This window comes from Cygnus atratus, chromosome 1, assembly GCF_013377495.2.
Source record: "Cygnus atratus isolate AKBS03 ecotype Queensland, Australia chromosome 1, CAtr_DNAZoo_HiC_assembly, whole genome shotgun sequence".
NCBI lineage: Eukaryota > Metazoa > Chordata > Aves > Anseriformes > Anatidae > Cygnus > Cygnus atratus.
The window spans coordinates 21,166,431-21,187,151 of record NC_066362.1 but is presented as its reverse complement, the minus strand read 5'-3'; the positions used below and the strand labels follow the sequence as shown (position 1 = coordinate 21,187,151).

General features: G+C 37.7%; 1 protein-coding gene across 4 annotated transcripts in view; it reads left to right on the top strand.

Annotated features, from left to right (window-relative positions):
* IL17REL (interleukin 17 receptor E like) overlaps positions 1 to 20,721 on the top strand; it is a 51,556-nt gene that overhangs the window by 20,269 nt on the left and 10,566 nt on the right. For all 4 annotated transcript variants that reach the window (XM_035559341.2, XM_035559340.2, XM_035559339.2 and 1 more), the window contains exons 2-10: positions 1,689 to 1,716; positions 7,346 to 7,495; positions 10,333 to 10,442; positions 11,913 to 12,027; positions 13,468 to 13,512; positions 14,334 to 14,473; positions 14,637 to 14,708; positions 17,362 to 17,416; positions 19,220 to 19,383. In XM_035559341.2, the coding sequence (XP_035415234.1) occupies positions 1,689 to 1,716; positions 7,346 to 7,495; positions 10,333 to 10,442; positions 11,913 to 12,027; positions 13,468 to 13,512; positions 14,334 to 14,473; positions 14,637 to 14,708; positions 17,362 to 17,416; positions 19,220 to 19,383 (879 nt within the window). The remainder of the gene's footprint in view (positions 1 to 1,688; positions 1,717 to 7,345; positions 7,496 to 10,332; positions 10,443 to 11,912; positions 12,028 to 13,467; positions 13,513 to 14,333; positions 14,474 to 14,636; positions 14,709 to 17,361; positions 17,417 to 19,219; positions 19,384 to 20,721) is intronic.

The following is a 20,721-nucleotide window of genomic DNA, read 5'->3' as shown; positions in this document are numbered from 1 at the left end:
TCCTTCTTTGAGTGTAGATGTAATGTTGTATAGAAGCAGCCAAAATAATATTTTTAAGAATATCACAAATAGTTTTTGTAATTTGCAGTCTATAAAAATATGTTCCACCTCTGTCTTATTATAAAAAGTGACTTAAGGTACCATATTTTATGCCTCTACAACTTTTATGGGTCATAGTGACAAACTGCCAATTATAAAAGATGATAACCTACTCCCAGAAGAGATTATTAAATATAAAAGTTCCAAATGAACAAATGAATAGAAGAGAATAATAACTAGTACAGGTTAGATACTGGTCAAAGGTGTTCTAAGAGCCTTCTTTGAAAACAAACTTATTTAGCTAAAAACTCAAATGCAGCCATGAAGGATAGAAGTGTACATGAAGCGTACACTTATCAGCTAACCCAGGGTAAGATCATACGCATGTGCAGCCGTCACAAGGCTGTAATTTCACACCTTTAGAAATAACATGATTTTGCTCTAGAGCTGTGTTTATGGGGAGGACAAAACTACCTGTGGATGACGGCCACGTGGAAGACAAAGCAATAGTTGTTTTTATGTCACGCTAATACTTATCCAGGCTGCCAACTCTGTATTTTTCTACAATTTGAGAACTTGCAAATGTCCACTGAGAGACTTTTGCTGGCTTTAAAACTTGCAGATTGTTGACTTATTGATAAGGTTGTGAAATGCTTTAAGAGGACCAAGAGCTTCCTGTCCATTTGAGAGCAGAGGAGTCCAGGCAGTACCTGCTCCTTTTGAGGGTGTGACAAATGCATCTCTGTGAACGAGACACTGATTTTAAAGGAAAGTAATGGGGAATATACTTTATGCCATATAATAAGGAACACTGGTATAAGTGTTATGTCAGAAGCTTGAATGTCAGAACAGGAGAAAAATATATCTGTTTGTTTAGTTATAGGCTGTATTTAGCACTTCATGCATAGTATTCAGAATAAGATTTGCTATATTTATATTCTATAAAATTTTCGTTTGTGGTTGAGTTTTTATTTTACTGGGAAAATGGACACAGTTTGTCTGAAAGATAGCTGGAAACCTGTTCAGATCTCAGTGTCAGCTCACTTTGCCTGTTACAAAAACACTTGCCCACTTGAACGTGGAAGCACTGTGCCTGAGTAATTTCATTTTCAGGATCCTGAGTCAGATAGTTCTCAGAAATAAAATGACGATTCTTATTCCTTAAATTCATTTGCAGTTGCTGTAATAATTCCTTCTATTGGCCTAGTGTGATCTTCTAAGACTCATCTAACATTCAGAAGAGCTATAGATATCTTCCATTAAAAAATCACTTAGCTTCTTTGCCTGATTGTGAAACAATAAAAAAACTATTGGTCAATGTAAATGGCAGTGCACGATAAAATTATGTCTTTATTTGATAGAACGTGAGACTTGTTATAACAGTTACACCTCAGCTGAAAATTCATGAAAATAAGATTAATACTGATCTTGTGTCCCTATACTTATCAGGCCATCATATGAAGTAGTAGTGTGCATTTTCACTGTATTTGAAAATCTTTTTTCATTTTGAAAGTGATTTCTGTTATGGTCTGTGAATATGCTTACTTGTTTAAGGTATGTTTATATTTGTGTGTAATTATTAAGTAATATTTATTTTTATCATTTCCTCAGAACAGTTTATATAATAATATTTTTGTTTCTGTTTGCAGGGGATTCATTGTAAAAGCAAACCTTCCAGTGAGTATACATCATTCACTTTCTACTACATTTTTTTTTGGAAAATAAAGATAATTTATTGCTGATAATAAATCCGCGTTCCTGGTCATGTCACATCACCGTGCCATTTGACAGGGTATTTTCTACAAGTTTCCTTGTACAAAACACTGGAAATTGGTAGGCCTTTCCTGGATCCATGTGGCAGTGTCCACAGACAAGGAGAAGCTCAGGCACTGAACTGCAAGTGAGTGAGATTCTGGTGCTGTGGGGTGGGACAGTGGGATACGAGCTGTCCTGAGTCTTATTCTGAAAGCATGATGTTTGTGGGGCACGTACTATTGAGGTGGAGAGAAAGAACATGGCTTTGAAAGAGATGCAGTCAAAAGTCCCCCATGGAAAAGTCATTAGCTTTCTACTGGTAAGCAGAGTGAACCATCAGTGGCTGGTTCCAGGACTGTGAACGAGTCTTATTTGTATTAGACAGCTGAGCTGATAGTTACACAAACTGCATGGAAGAGAAGAACAGAGAAACATGGGTGTTGATAGAATAAGAGAGAAACAGGGGTATTGATCTTTACTCTGCCAAGCTGAAGCATGCCTTCATACCTTTGGGCAGCACAGGCTGAGGAAACCAAACCCTTCAACCACGGTCTGAAAGGGAAGGACACTTGCAATACTGTTGGTTATGAGTTAAAATCATTGCTAGGTATTACACAAATGCAGATCTAGATAGTGGGGACTCACTACTGGTACCACAAGGTGGTGATTCATTCCACCTATCCTAGGACAAGGTGAATTACATGCTGGGATGGAAGTGAGAGGGGTTCTCTGTCTTTCTGACTGCCAAAGGTTCTTAGGTGATGCACATAAACTTAAACTAGATATTTAACTCCTAGCTGGATATAGACTTTAGGCACTTAAGAATTTGTAAACTGAAGATACTTATCTTGCAATATGATGTACATGAAGCAGAGCTGGTTGTGGGTTTTCAGTGCTGCCTGAAAATGACTTATCAGCTATCTTTAATACAAGTAACATGTAGGATGGCTCAGCCTTACAAGAGTGATGAAAAAAACATATTTTTAGTTTTTATCCTACTTCACTTGTGCAACAATGGGTGTGTACTAATTTCCATACTTCCTTTTCTACAGTCATACATTTTGTTGTTTATTTTTTGAGGTAAAATTACCTCAAAAGACCTTAACTATGTAATAAAGCATCTTTGCAGTAGTCAATGCTTTTAGCTGCACCAAAAAGATGACTTTATTCTGCAGAATGTACAGCTATCAGCTCTGTAGCTTTTGGCAATGGAGCTTTGACTGCCTTCTCCCTCCCATTCTCCCAAACTATTAGTAGTACGTAATGGCTACTGTAGTATTTGAAATTAACTGTACTTTATCAAGACCCCCTGATTTAAGAATCACTCAGAAAATATATTTGGCACAGTATAACACCATGTTATTCACTATCCTTGCAAGTTTGAAATGCTTTCTGGATGCACAACTTTGAAACTCTTTGAATTTACTGTGCATTGAAATCTATTGTAAAAGAGAGGCTGCATTTTAATCTGTTTCGTAACTGGTGCAAGTACTTTTAAGTTGCAAATGTTGGTATTTGTTAACTGAAGTGCACAGTGTGGTTATCTTAGGAGAGTGTATCTAGTTTGTTTATGAAGATGGTTAAATCATCCTAATGCACAGATGCAGCAGATACTGTGGTAAATCATATGCAAATAGGTTTAAAATGCTACTGCAATTTATACTCATGGAATGATGCCCCAGTGAAGCAATTTTAGTGCACAGCAGAGATACTAACAGATTTAGCACTGTCACTATCCTAAGTAGTTCAGATTCTTACAATTCTTGTAGGGTACAAATAGCAGAAAAAAAGAAAACAGTTAGGAGTTTCTACTGGGAGTTGCCCCGGGCCTGTTATTAACGGGGTTTCTCTGCATTTTTTTTTTCCTGTTCTCCAATTTCATCTTCTTTCCTGAGGCTTCAAATTATCCATCTAATCATTTCTATTGCGTATCCATTGCTCAGCTCTGGCTTCTATTATACAAGGATACACAAGGTGTGTTTTGCTGTCGTGACAGTTCTGGGTTGATTGCTGCATCATCAGATAAAAAAATAATCTGCTGTGGTTAAGCTGATGGCAAAAGTACAAGGAAAGTGATGCTGAATAATAACACTTGGCTTCTTTATGCCTGGGTTTATATGTGTCCATAATTAAGGATTCTTTTATTACAGCAACAATCCCTCTCTCATGTAGGGCTAATTACAGTTACAATTCACAAACATAAAATTTAGGCAAGATTTACTCAGCAGATGGTTTGTGTAGCAAGATATACCTTTATGTCTTCTGAGGTGTAGATCAAACTACTTGTGAGAAAAAGAAGGAGGTGTGTGCTCCAGAGGAAACTATTTAAAGGGGGTGGGGGAGCGGAGGGGTATTAAAAGATACTAAGGGAAGTTTACTGAAGAAATAGTCAGAAATGAGTCCTCTTTTGTGATTACAGAAGTGTCTGTGATGATTTATAGAAGGGAAATTATTTTCTGTAAACTCTTCCTTGTATTATGTATTAATTGAGATCCAAACTAATATGTCCATGCACAATCTGATCCATTTAAATTATTATTAATGAATTTTGGAGCATCTTTTGCAATTCTCAAGATGTATCCTAAAATTAATGGAAAGAAAATCCAAAGTGAAAGAGTCTTTTCATTTTATCCAGTGTATTACTTATTTGTTCTTGGTTTGAAGGTAAAAATCATGACCAAGAAAAAATGTCCCTGCTTACAGTCAGGCAGCAGTCCCTAAAAGTTTGTGCTCCTGTACAGGTTAATATACTTTCAATCTTTACATTTAGAGCACTTTCTGTCATGCTTGAAGGGATAAGTAAGGATGTGCTTTGTCCCTCCATCCTACTGTCCATGCATCCTTTCCTTTGGGAGAACTTTGGATGCATATTTTATGTGAGCCAACGGGCATCTGTGTTTGACAATAATTCTTGGCTAGATGTTGAGGGATGCACCCTTTCCTCATGATTTGAGGTGGGAGTGTTTGGATGCAAGGAAGCAGTCTCAAGTTGCATGACAGGGGCGTTTAGACTGGATACAAGAGTATCTTCATGGAGATGGTGGTCGAACATTGAAATGGGCTGCCAAAAGTAGTGCTAGAATCCTGATGTCTGGAGGTATTTAAGAGACAGGTGGACATGATGCTAAGGGACATAGTTTAGTGATTGGACTTGGTAGGTGTGGTGGTTTTACTTAGGTGGGCAGCCGAGCTCCACCACAATCACTCTCCAACTCCTCCTCCTCAAAGGGAAAGGGAGAGAAAAGACATGAAAAGGGCTCAAGGGTTGAGATAAGGGCAGGGAGATCACTCAACAATTACCGTGATGGGCAGAACAGAGTAGGGAGATTAGTAAAATTTATTGCCTATTACTAGGAAGCTAGAGAAGTGAGAAACAGAGAAAACAAACTAAAACACCTTCTCCTCATCCACCTTCTTCCACATCCTCCCCCGAGTGGTGCAGAGGCATGGGGAATAGGGGCTGCAGTCAGTCCCTAATGCTTTTCCTCTGCTGCTCCTTACAGTCACTCTCTGCTCCTGCTCCATGTGGGGTCCCTCCCATGGGATGCCGTCCTTCCAAAACGGATCCTGTGTGGGCTTCCCACAGACAGCAGCTCCCCCCAGACCTCCTGCTCCTGCGTGGGCTCTTCGCCATGGGCTGTAGCTCTGGCCCAGTGCCTGCTCCTGCGGGGGCTCTCCATGGGCTGCAGCCTCCTCCAGGCCACATCCACCTGCTCCACTGGGGGCTCCTCCACGGGCTGCAGCGTGGAGATCTGCTCCATGTGGGACCCATGGGCTGCAGGGGGACAGCCTGCTCCACCAGGGGCCTCTCCACAGGCCGCAGGGGAACTTCTTCCTCCTTCTGCACTGACCTGGGGTTCTGCAGGGCTGGTTCTCACTCCTTGCTGCCCCAGCTGCTGATGCCCAGCAGTTCTTGCCCCTTTCTTAAATTTGTTCTCACAGAGGCTCAACCAACATCTTTTATTGGCTCAGCTCTGGCCAGCAGTGTGTCCCTTTGGAGCCAGCTGGAACTGGTTGTTTTCTGACATGGGGCAGCTTCTGGATTCTTCTCACAGAAGCCACCTCTGTAGCCCCCCCACTACCAAACCCTTGCCACGTAAACCCACTACAAGTAGGTCAGGTTGATGGTTGGGCTTCACGATCTCGAAGGTCATTTCCAATCTAGATGATTCTATGTTATCCTGTATTTTATGGCAAACAGGCAAACACAGTGTCATGCCATTGCTGTTTCATACTATGCTCTTCATAATAGTTGAGCACTTTCTAGGAGTATGTTAAACAGTATGACTAATAAGGTCTATTGCCTTTTTTTTTTTTTTTCCTTTTTGTTCTTCCAGAGGAGAATGGGCAGTGAAATACTTGGTTTTACTTACGTGTCTTTTAACTTTCATGCTATATACTGAAGTTAGTAGGGTAGGAAGTATTTCAAAGAAACTGCTGTTGTGTAGTTGCAGCTAAAGTGAGGTGTGCTGCATTGTAAACCACACAGCCAAGGGACAAAACCCAATTCCCTGGCTATTCATTAAGACAGTTTCTTCAGCTCTGATTTTTGGGACTACAAACAATGTATATGAGATCGATAAGCCTAAGGAATGCATTGGGGATTAAATCCACCGTATTAACATACATTCATAAATGACAGAAATAAATTCATAAATGACAGAAATAAATTCATAAATGATTTATTTTCAGAGCAGTCTGAGAAGTAGAAAGAGTTGAAATATGGCTAACTGATGAGATCTGGAGCCTTAAGACTGTTTTTTCTTTTGCATTAGTCTACAGAAATCAGCTGTATGAACCCATGTCCCAAGCTTTTGAGCATGACCAAATTGGCATAGGAAAATTAGATGATAATTAGTAGTTCTGTTCAGAGGTTCTGTTTATGCCTTAAAGAAGGCCTGGATAATATATATATATATATGCACATTTATATGTGCATATATATATATATATATATATATGTATAAATCTCTTGCTGTGCTTGTGTAAAGGGGAGAACAATTCCATAGGTGTGAGGGATTTTTCCATGACTAGGAATGCAATGGTGCCCTCTTGTGTGAAAATTATATTTTAACAGCATCTGAGACCATCAGGCAATCCCTCCTAAAATTGAAAATTACGTATGAGAGTGCTCACAATATGCAGGTAATGATTTTTTTTTTTTTGGGGGGGGGGGAAAAAGAAAGCTTAAATTATTAGTCTAGTCATGATCTAACAGATCTGGTTACTTAGAAACAGTATTAATCTAGCTGCACTCTAGACTTAAAGTATGATTCCTTCCTGTTTTGGGTTAACACTTCCCTAAACTAGGAAATTTATTATGAAACCCCATCTGTAACATAGTTCTTTCCCACTTCATTGCTAGAGAAGTCAAGCAGCTATGTACTTGCTCTGGTCTCATGATATCTTTGGTAAAGTACTGGCTTTGCTAAAGTCAATGGTGACTTTCTTACTGATTTCAGTAGAGTTGGAGCTTAACTTTGGTGTTTTCTCCCCCTGAAATATCCTGTATACAATGAGATTTCTCTGTCTTTGTATTTTACATTTGCAGATGGCATTTTTAACAGCTTCTGCCATGATGCTCCTACATCTTTATCTTCTATGATACTGAAAAGCATGAAGATCTCAACAGTGATTAAATGTGTCCAAGGAAGCCCATGCTCTCTTCATTTAAACATTAAAGGATCTCTGAGTCTGGATGGTAGGAAGCAGATTTGCTACTGAATCATTCTTGTTTACTTTTTGCTTATAGCTGTTCAGCCAAATTTTGTTCCACAGTGTAATACTTGTGTCCAAGGTGTTTTCATGTAGTTGTGTCAGAAAGATTTTTAGTGGAACCGTTTAACTATAAACCAGGAAAAAGCCCCTGAATTTCTCAAGGGAATGAGAACTGAGATGAATTCAATGCAACTAAATTTTTACTTCTAACGTACTATACTTGTCCTCTACCAGTGCCCCAAGAATACTGCTGTTATTTTTTGCTCTCTCACATGCAAACATCTACACACATATACAAACACAAGTTCCATCTGCCCCAACAGAAGAAACAGTTTTTGCTTCTGAAAGTTACAGTTCCCTCTCCAGGAGGGAATTGTAAGGAAATGGGAGACCAATTTACCTGGGATATGGAGAAGGTTGAGGTACTCAATGACTTTTTTGCCTCAGTCTTCACCAATAAGAGCTCCAGTCACATAGCCCAAGTCCCAGAAGGCAAAGGCAGGGAATGAGAGAATGAAGAACTGGCCACTGTAGAAGAAGATCAGGTGCACAAGTTCATGGGACCTGGTGAGATGCATCCATGGGTCCTGAAGGGAACTGGTGGATGAAGTTGCTAAGCCACTGTCCATCATATTTGAGAAGTTGTGGCAGTCCGATGAAGCTCCTACTGACTGGAAGAGGGGAAACATAACCCCATTTTTAAAAACAGAAAAAAGGAAGACATGGGAAGCTAGAGGACAATCAATCTCACCTCTGTGCCTGGAAAGATCATAGAGCAGATCCTCCTGGAAACTATGCTAAGGCACATGGAAAATAAGAAAGTGACTGGTGACAGCCAACATGGCTTCACTAAAGACAGATCATGCCCAAAAAATCTGGTGGCCTTCTACGACAGGGTTACAGCATTGGTGACAGGGGAAGAGCAACTGATATCATCTGCCTGGACTTGTGCAAGGCATTTGGCACTGTCCCTCATGATATCCTTGTCTCTAAATTGCAGAGACATGGTTTTGGTGGACGGACCTCAGTGGGTAAGGAATTGGCTAGATGGTTGCACTCAAAGAGTTGTGGTGAATGGGTCAGTGTCCAGGTGGAGATCAGTGGTGTTCCTCAGGGGTCAGTATTGGGACCAGTGCCCTTTAACATCTTTGTTAGTGACATGGACAGTAGGATTGAGTGCATCCTCAGCAATGTTGCCAATGACGCCAAGCTGTGTGGTGTGGTCGATAGTGCTGGAGAGAAGGGATATCATCCAGAGGGACCATGACAGGCCTGAGAGGTGGGCCTGTGCAAACCTCATGAAGTGCAACAAGGCCAAGTGCAAGGTCTTACACTGGTCTGGGTTAGGACAATCCCAAGCACAAACACAGGTTGGGTGGAAAATGTATTGAGAGAAGCCCTGAGGAGAAGGACCTGGCAGTTTTGGTTGATGGGAATCTCAACATGAGCCAGCAATGTGTGCTTGCAGCCCAGAAAGCCAACCATATCTTGATCTGAATCAATAGAAGCATGGCCAGCAGCTTGAATGAGGTGATTCTCCCCCTCTACTCTGCTCTCATGAGACCCCACCTAACTGCATTCTGCTCTGGGACCCCCAATATAAGAAGGACATGGACATATTAGAAAGAGTCTAGAGAAGTGCCACAAAGATGATCAAGGGGCTGGAGCACCTCTCCTATGAAGACAGGCTGAGGGAGTTAGGGTTGTCCATCCTGGAGAAGAAAAGCCGCTGAGGAGACCTTATAGTGTTCTTCCAGTACCTAAAGGTGGCCTATAGGAAAGCTGGAGAGGGAATCTTTGTCAGGGAGTGTAGTGATAGGACAAGGGATAATGGCTTTAAACTAAAAGAGGGGGAATTTAGATTAGCTATTCGGAAGAAATTCTTTACCATGATGGTGGTGAGGCACTGGCACAGGCTGCCCAGAGAAGCTGTGGATGCCCCACCCCTGGAAGTGTTCAGGGCCAGGTTGGATGGGGCTTTGAGCAACCTGGTCTAGTGGGAGGTGTCCCTGCCCATGGCAGGGGGTTTGAAATTAGATGGTCTTTAAGGTCTCTTCCAACCCAAGTCATTCTGGGCCTGTTCAGCCTGGAGAAGAGGAGGCTGAGGGGGGACCTCATCGCAGTCTACAACTTCCTCGCATGGGGGAGTGGAGGGGCAGGGGACCTATTCTCCGTAAACACCAGTGATAGGACTCGCAGGAACGGTGTTAAGGTGAGGCAGGGGAAGTTTAGACTAGACATCAGGAAGAGGTTCTTCACCGAAAGGGTGGTTGCACACTGGAACAGGCTCCCCAGTGAAGTAGTCACTGCACCAAGCCTGTCTGAATTTAAGAAGCGATTGGACTGTGCACTTAGTCACATGGTCTAAACTTTTGGGCAGACCTGTGCGGTGCCAGGAGTTGGACTTGATGATCCTTATGGGTCCCTTCCAACTCAGGATATTCTATGATTCTATGATTCTATAATTCTGCACCAAAATAAAATAAAAGCACTGAAATGTTTTGGCGTAGTTTATTTTTACTAACATCCTGCCATTCATGTGCTTAGTACGTTACCATTTAGATATTTCCTGGTGTTATTCACGCTTAATCATTTGCATGAGAGTTTGCATAACTAAAGCTTTAATTTATAGCAATCTTTAATCCTTGTTCCCACCTTCATTTGTGTGTTATATATAATGTCCCTCTTTTTTTACAGAGGTAAAATACATGTGCCTTTCACTTGCAAAGTTTAAGATACGCTTTATTTTTTTGCTGTTGTTTTGTTTTTGTTAAAGTTGCTCAAATTACATTTTTGTAATCTATTCTTAACTCATTTCAGAAAATATTCGTGGGCTGGAAATATGTTCTCTTTCACTGGACACACAGCAATCTCAGTGCACAAATGTGAGATTTGCCAGGAAAAAAAGCAAGATGCTTAATGGAAAGAAGGTAGACTCCTTTTTTTGGGGGGGGGGTTGTTTTTCATGTAAATGTTTATGAGCCTTTGGAAAAAAAATGTTGTATTTCTCTTTATTCTCTGATTGACTTTGTGGAAAACTGCAATGAAATATACTCTTCATCACTGTCAAATGATATTCCATGACAAAATGTCCTTTTATAACCAGACATTTGATTTTCTACTATTTTTACACTTCTTCCACTTTCCTTTTATCAAGAGAAGCTGCTTCTGCAAAACCTAGTTTTCACATCAATCTTGTTAGCTTTCTTTTTGTGACTACCAAATTGTGGGGAAGCTTTGTACCTCCGATTGCTAGGAAGCACAATTCCACAGGGACCATTAAGTGCATACAGATTTAGTTTGGTCCAACCACGTCAATGGACTTCACACATCTAGAAGACAGCCAAGTGCCTAAGCACTTGTGCACATCTGTCCTAAACTCATGATAATAATTGCAAAACCAGAGTACAATTTTGTGCTAAACTAAACGCAGAAGTCTTTGTTGTTAAAATTTGCAACTGAAAAAGAAAAAAAAAAAAGCCATGCTTGACCCACTCTTTAAAATACAAGAATTTTTGTTTTCAATTAGTGGTGGATAACTGTTATTAATCCCATACAAAATGTGTTACTTCATGTGATCTGTAACGTTATATTGATTGCATGTGCAAAACAAAGTTCTCCCAAACTCCAGTTGCGTTTTACACTCTGTATCACTTGATGATCAAAAGTCCTTATAGACAGTGCAGGGCTGACAACGAACAATTGGTAGCTTTCAGAGTAAGGTAAGTTTTATAGGCACGGTTCAACAAACATATTTAGTAACATTTTCTTAGTTTCAGTTGAATGAATATAAATGTGACTTAATGTTACCCTCTAAAGGCATTTGTACCAAATAGGAGTATATCCAGGTGAAAACCAATATGGAATGTAGTAGTTACCATTATCAGTGAGGGAATGACCTACTGTAATTGGACATCAACTTTTGCCTCCTAAAATACTTTCTGTCTCAGAAACTTACTGGAATGAATAAATTTGCTGAAGTTGCTATTAAATGTTTAAGCAGACATTTTTTTTTTCTTTTTCCTGTTCTGCAAGTGTTTGTGCTTGTAAAATGCTTGCAAAACTAGGACTTCTGGTAGTACAAAAGACCTTTTATCCTTTTGAAGTTCATTGAACATTGGGCACCTGTATTTCTTTTAGGATTATTTGATAGTTTGTAGATATTTGGATTTCTGGAAGTGAAGAAGATAAGAAGTAATGATTCTTTTTGAAATCCTTTAATTAAATGTCATCTGCTCCTTTTACGTTCTTAATGCTACAATATCTGAGGATGCTTAATGCTCATTGTAAATATAAATCAGTTTAAATAAAGAATATTGCTCGCTTAATTCTAATAACTAGTGCTTTTCATGTAGTATGGAGTTCACACACAAACCTGACTTTATAAATGTTTTAAACAGGTGCAGGTACAATTCAATTGCTTTGAAGTCAATGTAGCACAGCACATCTATGTGACCATGAAAACAGTACCAAATTACTGTGACGTCAAGATGAGTCAAGAATACTATGTTGAAGGTAGGAAACCATCTTTAAACAGATGTTTTTCAAGAAACATCTTTTCAAAGAGAGAAAAAAAAAAGACAATATCACAAACAAAACAAACAAACAAATAAAAAACCTACCCCAAACCCAAATGCAAAGCCAACTCACTTTCTGGGATAGGCTGATATAAATGGTACTACATTATGTATGCCGGCATCAATTTTATTCTATATTTTGATAATTTATTTAGTGCATGTAGATGTCTGACTTGCTATAAAAAACATGCACATAGGCTGTCTTCTGTTAGGCCCCAGGTGGTTTCAGAGATTGGGGAAAGCTTAATAAGAAAGTGTAAAGAAATAACTATTTATGTTTATTAGCTAGCTGTTCTATCACCTGTTTTAATGTAAGTGGGTAAGATAAGATAGCATTGGTCCTTTTTTTTTTTTTTGGCGCACAGTGCCTACCATATAAAAGTAGATTCGGCACTGTGGTCCAACCAGTGTGGCTGGTGCAGGAAAGTGGTGGTGCAAAAAATGAAGCGAGACCCCTTGCTTGATCCACTGCCCATAACTGTCCTTCCTTCCCATCACCACAGCCTGTAGGTGGGCTGCTCTTGCTCATGGCCCTTGGTACAGGATCATCCCTTGCACACAGTATCAGGCATGTTATGGCTGCTCAAGAAATCCTTCCATTTTCTCGATAACCCCATAATTCACTATTGAAGTAGATACGTACTTTGTGAATGAAGAGGAGAAAAATAAGGCTTTATAAATCCTAGTTTTAAGCCATTTTACAAGGAGGAACAAACAAATGAAAACACAGGAAAATATTTCCTCAGGGAAATGGCAGTGTGGGGAAACGAAAGCAAAATACTGCTCTGAGTTAAGAGCACTTTATGAACTCATTTAGTTTTTTAAAATCAAGATTTAAATTTCAGATATACAAATATTAGATATTAGTTCTGAAAATGTTGGCTAGCCTCTACTTCTGGCAAGCTCCCTAGGAACTAAATACTGTAATTCTTTGCAAGCCTGGAGGAGTCAGAATAATAAAAATACACAGTTGTTTATAGCAGAGGAATGAGTCTGGTAAAAAATTGGAGTGACTTTCAAGGAAAGAATAACTGAAATTATTACTTATATTATTATTAGGTACTGGGTAAAGAAGTGCAGTGTTATATCCTAGTTTGCCACATTAAACTGCTGATGAGGTTTTACAGTAGAAACCCCACACTGGTGAAATAGCTCCTTAATGCTCGTTAGGGTGTAATCAGTGTGTGTGGTAAAGGTACTTTTGCACTGCCCCCCTGCCCGTGCACGATTTGTCTGGAAATTGATGTAAATCTGTCTTTAAAAAGGGGTGTATGAGATAGGTTTACTGTTGGTAAGCTATTGGATAATCTGGCAGCCTTAATTACACATCTGTATCAATAAAGCAGCACTGAAGAAACTTCTGGCTTCTATTTTACAGATTGCAAAAACAGTGATGTGGGAAAATATATTCCAGCTTGTTTGGGTGAGCTGATCTTTTATATAACTTGAAGCTGTGAGATATTTCTGGTGACCTATATAATGATATGTTTTCATAGCTGAATAAGCAGAAAAAAAAGATGATTTACATCTATTGCTACTTATATATTGGATAGTTAAAATCCTGGAAATATCCAGTGTTTCTTTGTATTGACTTGGAAATGCTAGATAGCAGGTAAAATGCTTACAATCTATTTAATACTTAAGCTTTTGGAAATAGGTTTTTGTCCTTATCATGCACTTTGTATTACTAGTTTCATATTTTGTCTGTAGACAGATTTCATAATCAGATTAAGATTAATTTGCAAAAATGCTATCCTAATCTTGGTGTACCTGTGAATAATAATAAGATACAAAAAAGAAATTGTATTTATCTGACATAATTGTACATATTTTCAAAGAAACAAGATTGCAGCCTTAGGATAATCAGCTTTTGAAGTGGTATTAGTGTGTCTGTTTCAAGTATTTGTACATGATCTACATAATATTCATGTACTGAAGTTGAAGTGCAATCAGTAGATGCCCTGGCTTCTCAGTATTGACAATGTTAATTAAAAATTAGTAATATTGAAAGTTTTTCTCTTGAAAATTATTATATATTATAAAATAAAATGACCTCTAGGAATAACAGTATACAAAAAGAATGAATTCAAATATCTTAGGTAAGAATCTATAAATGTTGAGTTTCATCCCTATCAAGTTAGAAGATTCATTCTGTATCTTTTGTAAAACAATAATGAAGTCAGAAATATATAAAGTAATAAAGAAGCAGGTGTAGTAATTCCATCTTTGACTTTTCTTTTTCAGCTGGAAAGTTAGATTATAATGTAGAAAGGGCAAGGAAAATCATATCAGTGAATGTATCCAACTTTCTTCGAGATCAAGATTATTATGTTCGTTTGTGTCACAAATGGTTTACTTGTGAAGATGTGGGACAATTTGCTGTGGTGAGTTAAAGCTTGAAGCATTCCTTTCTTGAACTGGTGTGAGAATTGTAGGTAGGAATGCTCATTGAGATCATACATATAGGAAATAACCTTCTATGTATTTATTTAACTTTATTGAAAGTTATTTACTGTCCTGGATTCATGACGATCTTTTTCATTTCAGATAAAAGGGAAGGACACGTTAAAATCGGTTTCTCTGAAATATTCTCAGCTACTTCCTTGTCTTTGCATTGAGGTAACAGTCTGGATTTTATATGTACTTGCGTTTCTAATTAAATAAATTTTATCTGGGATTTGTGCTAAAAAAAGGAGGAAAAATCTGTAGGAAAAGGCTCTAGACCTATGTTTTTGACTAAGGCTCGTCTGACCTTATAGTTATGTAAATGCAGAAGAGATTTTTCAGAAAACACTAATTAAAACATGGAGATAAAAGGAAAAATGAATACAATTTACATTAACTTATGGAAAGTATTGTGTAAGGCTAATTTGACTGATTTTTATAAGTGATGAAAAGACAGAAATTTTTATCTGAATTTCAGCAGAGCATTCGATGTAGTTTCATATGAGAAACTAAAAGATGAACTGAGGAAGCTGGGGCTTACAACAAGATTTGTATGGTAGATAATACCTCATTAGAGGGCTAATTCAACTACTTCTGTTGAATAGGGCAGTGCTTGTAGAAAGGTTATTTAAGGATAACACTTAGGTCTTATATAAATGTTTTGGGTGATCACATGGGCACAGAAGGTGGGAATGTGTTAATGAGATTTGCTGAAAATGCATTTGAGTGGTGTAGTCAAAATTGAAGAGAATCAAGAGACTAGAGATCTTCATATATGAAATAACTAAAGGAGGATGAAGTATAATGGTATGAAGTGCAAGTTCATGTACTTGCTCTGATAAAACAATTCTTGTGAATTGTGAGTCCTAATTTAGAACTAACCGTGGAGGAAAAAAAATCTAGGTGTAATAGTTCATTATACAATGATTTAAAGGAACATGCTTACATGACGTAAATTTGAATAAAGGTCTACTGGGCTAGATTATTCTAAGATGTCACAAAAGTAAAGGTAAGGCTTTCTATGGAATAATGTAGGCAATTCTTACATCTGTGTTCAAGAATGATTAGCAAAAATGGAAGATGTATATAAAAATCTAGACTGGTTGGGGAATGGAAAGTCTGAAAAAGCAGAACAAACACGTGTAACAACAAAGAACGTGTAAGGTGCTGTGTAAGGAGAAGAGAAGGTTTCAGGGAGACCTCCTTGCAACTTTTCAGTATTTAAAGGGGGCATATAAAAAAGATGAAGAACGATTTTTTACACAGGCAGATAATGACAGGACAAGGATGAATGGGTTTAAACTAAAAGAGAGATTTAGATTAGAAGTTAGGAGGAAATTCTTCACTCAGAGGGTGGGGAGGCACTGGAACAGGTTTCCCAGAGAGGTTGTGGATGCAGCAACCCTGGAAGAGTTCAAGACCAGGTTGGATGGGGCCCTGGGCAACATGATCTGGTGGGTGGCATCCCGGCCCATGGCAGGAGGGTTGTTAGAACTGGATGATCTGTAAGGTAGGTTCCTTCCAACCCATGCCATTCTATTATTCTATGAACATGTTTTCATTACCGTAGTAAAACACAGGAAAAGAGAAAACATATTTGTTGACTAAATATTCATCAGAATGGTCACTTATAAGAACAGATTTTTTCAAGATGAAGGGATTCTTGCCACAAGAATGAAGGATGATAACCTTCATTCCTTGAATATATTCAGGATATATGCAGATTTTTTTCTGATAATCTGATAAGCAAGGTTCTGGAATATCTTTCAGAAAAAGAAATAAAAAGTCACCAAACCAATTTAAAATGACCTTGATAAGATACAAAAATACTATGTGACCTAGTTTCTCTGTGAATTTTGGGGTAAGTTTTAGTTTCTGGATTAAGACAATAAATGTAGATGTCCAGATGTAGATATCTACATTTGTATTAGATGTCCAAACTCTTTAGTCAATGGCAATCTGGCTAATGCAATCAGTGGAGCCTATAAAGTTACTCAGTGAACCAAGTGTATTTGCCTATTTTGAGGTGAGCTGGATAGCACTGTAGACTCCACTGGCTGCATTGTCTACATCTTCATATGGCCACTGTAATAGGAATTTGGGCATTTAATTCACATTCAGATGTATACATTTTAGGCACCTAATATCATATACCTTAATATGCGAAATATGTAAGTTAAACCAGGAGGTCTCTTCCAAACCTAGTGTGTTTTTTTTTTATATATATTTCACTCTGAAAGGTAGGAGATCACTAGAAAGATATTATTTCTCCTATCATATATATAGAAAATCCCACAATATGATTGCTGAAAAAACAGATAGGGACTGTGAGTAATAAAAATATTTGCACATGAATCTAAATAATTAGGTTATAGTAACAGACATGCATAGATACTTGCAGGACTGGGTTAAGTATTAGTCCTCAGATTTTAAGGATACATTCTTAACCATAACAAAAGCCATGAGATCTTGTATTATGATTCTCTAATGTTTTTGGTTACCCCTAGAATATAATTACACTGTAAGAAACAATGAAAATCAAACTGTGAGACTTTCTAAATGAAATTGGACTAAAATATATGACTTAGAAATAGTAGGAATATAGGGGGAGAAGAAATCACCTTAGTTTATCAGCTCCAATCCCCATGATGATGAACAATAAAATAGATATCTAGTGCAAAATATACTTTAAAAAAATGTTTCCCCAAACTAATAAACACAGCATATGTGTCTTTGGTGGGATGTTTGTTCTGTCACATTCTTTCTGAAATGTTAAAAACTGGTGTTCCTGAAAATTTCTAGTTAATGGCAACTTTTTGGGTTATAGGGTTGGCTGGCAGTTCCAGATGCAAGGAGGATACAACTTTGTCCCTTTGAAAATGGCAAGTATTTTGTGATTACTCTTTATCTCAGTGTTTTTCAGAAGTTCTAGTAATATGTCACAATTTGAAATTCATCTAAGGTGAAAACCAGGCATTGCAACACCACAAGGAAATCATCACATTGGTTTGTTATATTGTGGGTAGATGAAATAACTTACTTTCAGAACAAATTGTTTACAAAATTCATGCCAATATAAACACTAAGTAACTTTCTAGTCATTTCCCACATTTTCTGAAGTCACATGCAAACTGGTCAGAAGGAATGCTGACGTGAGGAGAGGGCTTTGAAGAAAGATTTGAAGAAGGTTTCTGACACCTAGCTTAAAGGAGAGACTGGAGAGATGAAGAATAAGACACTTTTTTTTTTTTTTCCCTGTCAAAAAAAATCTCAAAATGTCTTGCTCTTGTGCTGATACAAAAGGAGGAGTATTTTTAAAAATTTCTTCTCTGGTGTCAGTTATAACACATAGGAGAGTAGATAACCAGACAATAAAATCAGCGTGCCTACTTATTTATTACAATAGATATCTCAAGCTAGTTCATTAACAGCAAGAACAAGAAATGAATGAAGGTGAAAACAGGTTTTTAAACACATTTTGTTATCAAACAGGAAACCAGTAATAAATGGTTTATAATAATAAATTACCAGTAATAAATGGTAAATAAATTGAGAAAGGGAAGTTAAAGGGAATTGAGAAAGATGACAGTTAACTGCATATGGAACTTCCTATACATAATGGGAAACTATTTGCATAAATTGTTCCAACAAAGTCAGATTTTGGTCTGAGATGACAGCTGAAAATGAAATTCTCATATTGTATAGGTCTTTACCAGAAGTTCTACCAAGGAGATAAACAAAGTACATCCTGAAAAATAGTTTTATTTTGTTTAGTCCAGCATAAGTACAATTATATTTTTGTTCCAGATGATGCTGAGAAGTCCAGTAAGGGATTTTAGTATTTGATTTAAAAAAAAAAAAAAAAAAAAAAAAAAAACAACCTATGAGAGCAATTACAAACATCAACCTCCAGCACTACCTCCAAACTCCATTAAACTGCATAGAGATCCATTGCAATGCTTTCACGTTCTTGCAGGACCAATCCATTTGTGTTAGAATGGAAGCAATTTCCTCTTTAGTTAACCCAAGCTTCACTTTTGTTTTATTTTGTTGTGGCAGAATGTAGTGACTGTGACACTACCATCCCTTTGCAGCAATGGAGTGCAGTTTGACTAAATAAAAAGGGAAAGAACACTATTTATGCAATAGAGAGCACTTACGGGAACACTCATGCTCTGTCTATAGCTTACACATTCATTGTGTTATGTGCATGTAAGTTCTTCAGAACGCTCATGAAGCCTGAGCCTCCAGTTCCAGGACCTCCAATCATTAGCGTATGAATTTATTTGAATGTACCATATACTGAAGGTCCTTGGCTAGAAATGTACTCGCATTATACTCCTTCTATGACTGATAGTCAAGGAATGCAATTCCAGGAGGTTATGTGACCTACTTAAGATCTAAAGCACCATTCCCTGGTGATGCCTATCTGTCATCATAGTAGGAGACTGGTCAGGCTAAGCTCTCAGGTTGATGAGATGATCTGTACAGTAAATGCCAACACTTTGGTGGGATGAATTACTGTTTTACACTGTCACAGCATGAAACACTGCTGATTGGTGTAAATGACAAGGAAACAGAATAGCAATGGTTTTAGTTTTAAGCACATACATAGGTACCAGTTTTAGGAAAAGTTTTTATTCATTTTTAGACATTTTGAATAATGTTTCTACTTTTTCTCACAGATACAAAGGTGCTATGGGAAAATATTGTTTATAATCCAGCAACACAAACCCTAGCTTGGGAACCAGCCTGTCCTGTGCTTGTCATGGTTAACCTATGCAGATTAATGAAGTTTAATGACCACTGTGAGGATATACAAAACTCTTCCAAACATTTTCCTGAGAAGGTAAGAGCTATGCAGATATATTCAACCACCGAGAGTGAAGGCCATGACCAAATCAATGCATAATATGAACAGCTAGACTTTGGAATAAGAGCAGTTGCAAATTCCTCTCTTCTTGTTTGATACTTAAAACTATTTATAGCCACAGTCTGTTCTTGTACTCTAACCACATAATTTATTCAGAAAACTCAATAATGGCTGACTCACTACTTACAAATAAAATGTGGAGATGACTGTAAAGCTAGTAATGTTTACTAAATTCTTTGGGGTCAATAGGGTCTGCTTTTCATTTATAGTAAAGACATGATTCATCTTCCCTGACTTTGCTGTCTAAAAGATAGGTGTTCAAGTCTGAACTATTCATCTCAGATTCCCTTTAAAGTAAGCAAATGAAGCAGACATATTCAAAGGACAACTCGTCTCATCTGATGACGGGTATATAAAAAATTTCAGAGGGATGCATCTCTGAAGGTACCCATTTCTCTTCACTGACTATAACAAGGGTCTATTGTGATTGGATTGGATATTTAACATTTAGACATCTAAAATATAAATGAGATGAATCTAAATCTCCTTAGATCTTACTGGAGAGGTAATGGTACCTTGATAGGTCATGGTAGTTTTATACTCTATTAAGATCTCTTTGAAGTGCCTGCCTCAGCCTGGGTTCAATGTCTTGAAATTGTGGGCATTGCTCAGTTCTTTCAACATTTATATTCTAAAGTTGAAAAGAACTTTAAATGCAATTATCTTGAACTGCTATATACTTCAACCATAAATCTCATGATCCTGAATGTATTGGATTTATGAAGTTGGATAGAATTCCAGCTTTCATCCTGAAAGGTAAGTTTCAGGCTTTCTTGATTGTGGAGAGGAGCTAGTAAACTTTAGGTAACAATTCAAAAAGCAAACCAATCAAATTCTTAATTTTTGAAACTTTATGAGTCTTATTCTGATGAAACAATCTGGGGGAGTTGACTCAAAACTTTTGAATGCTTTTTTGATTAGGAACTCTTGGCCAAGTGTTCAGTGATTGTTCAGTTTCACCATATTATGTGTTTCAACAAAGCTTTGATCTTGCAAAAACAAATATATTTAATTTTACACATGTGAGTGGTCCCTATGGGATTCATCATCTGCTGACAATGAGCACAGCTCATTGATTGCAGGAGAAAAAAAAAAAAAAGGAAAAATAAGCCTATAATGAGGTTTGGCTGGTAATGGTCATATCTATTGCTCAGAACACAGTCCAAGGTTGGTTTATTACAGACGAGTGTTTTCCTGTACTTATTGCTTTTAATGGCTGAACAAATATTATCGGAGAGGATGAATTTTTCTATT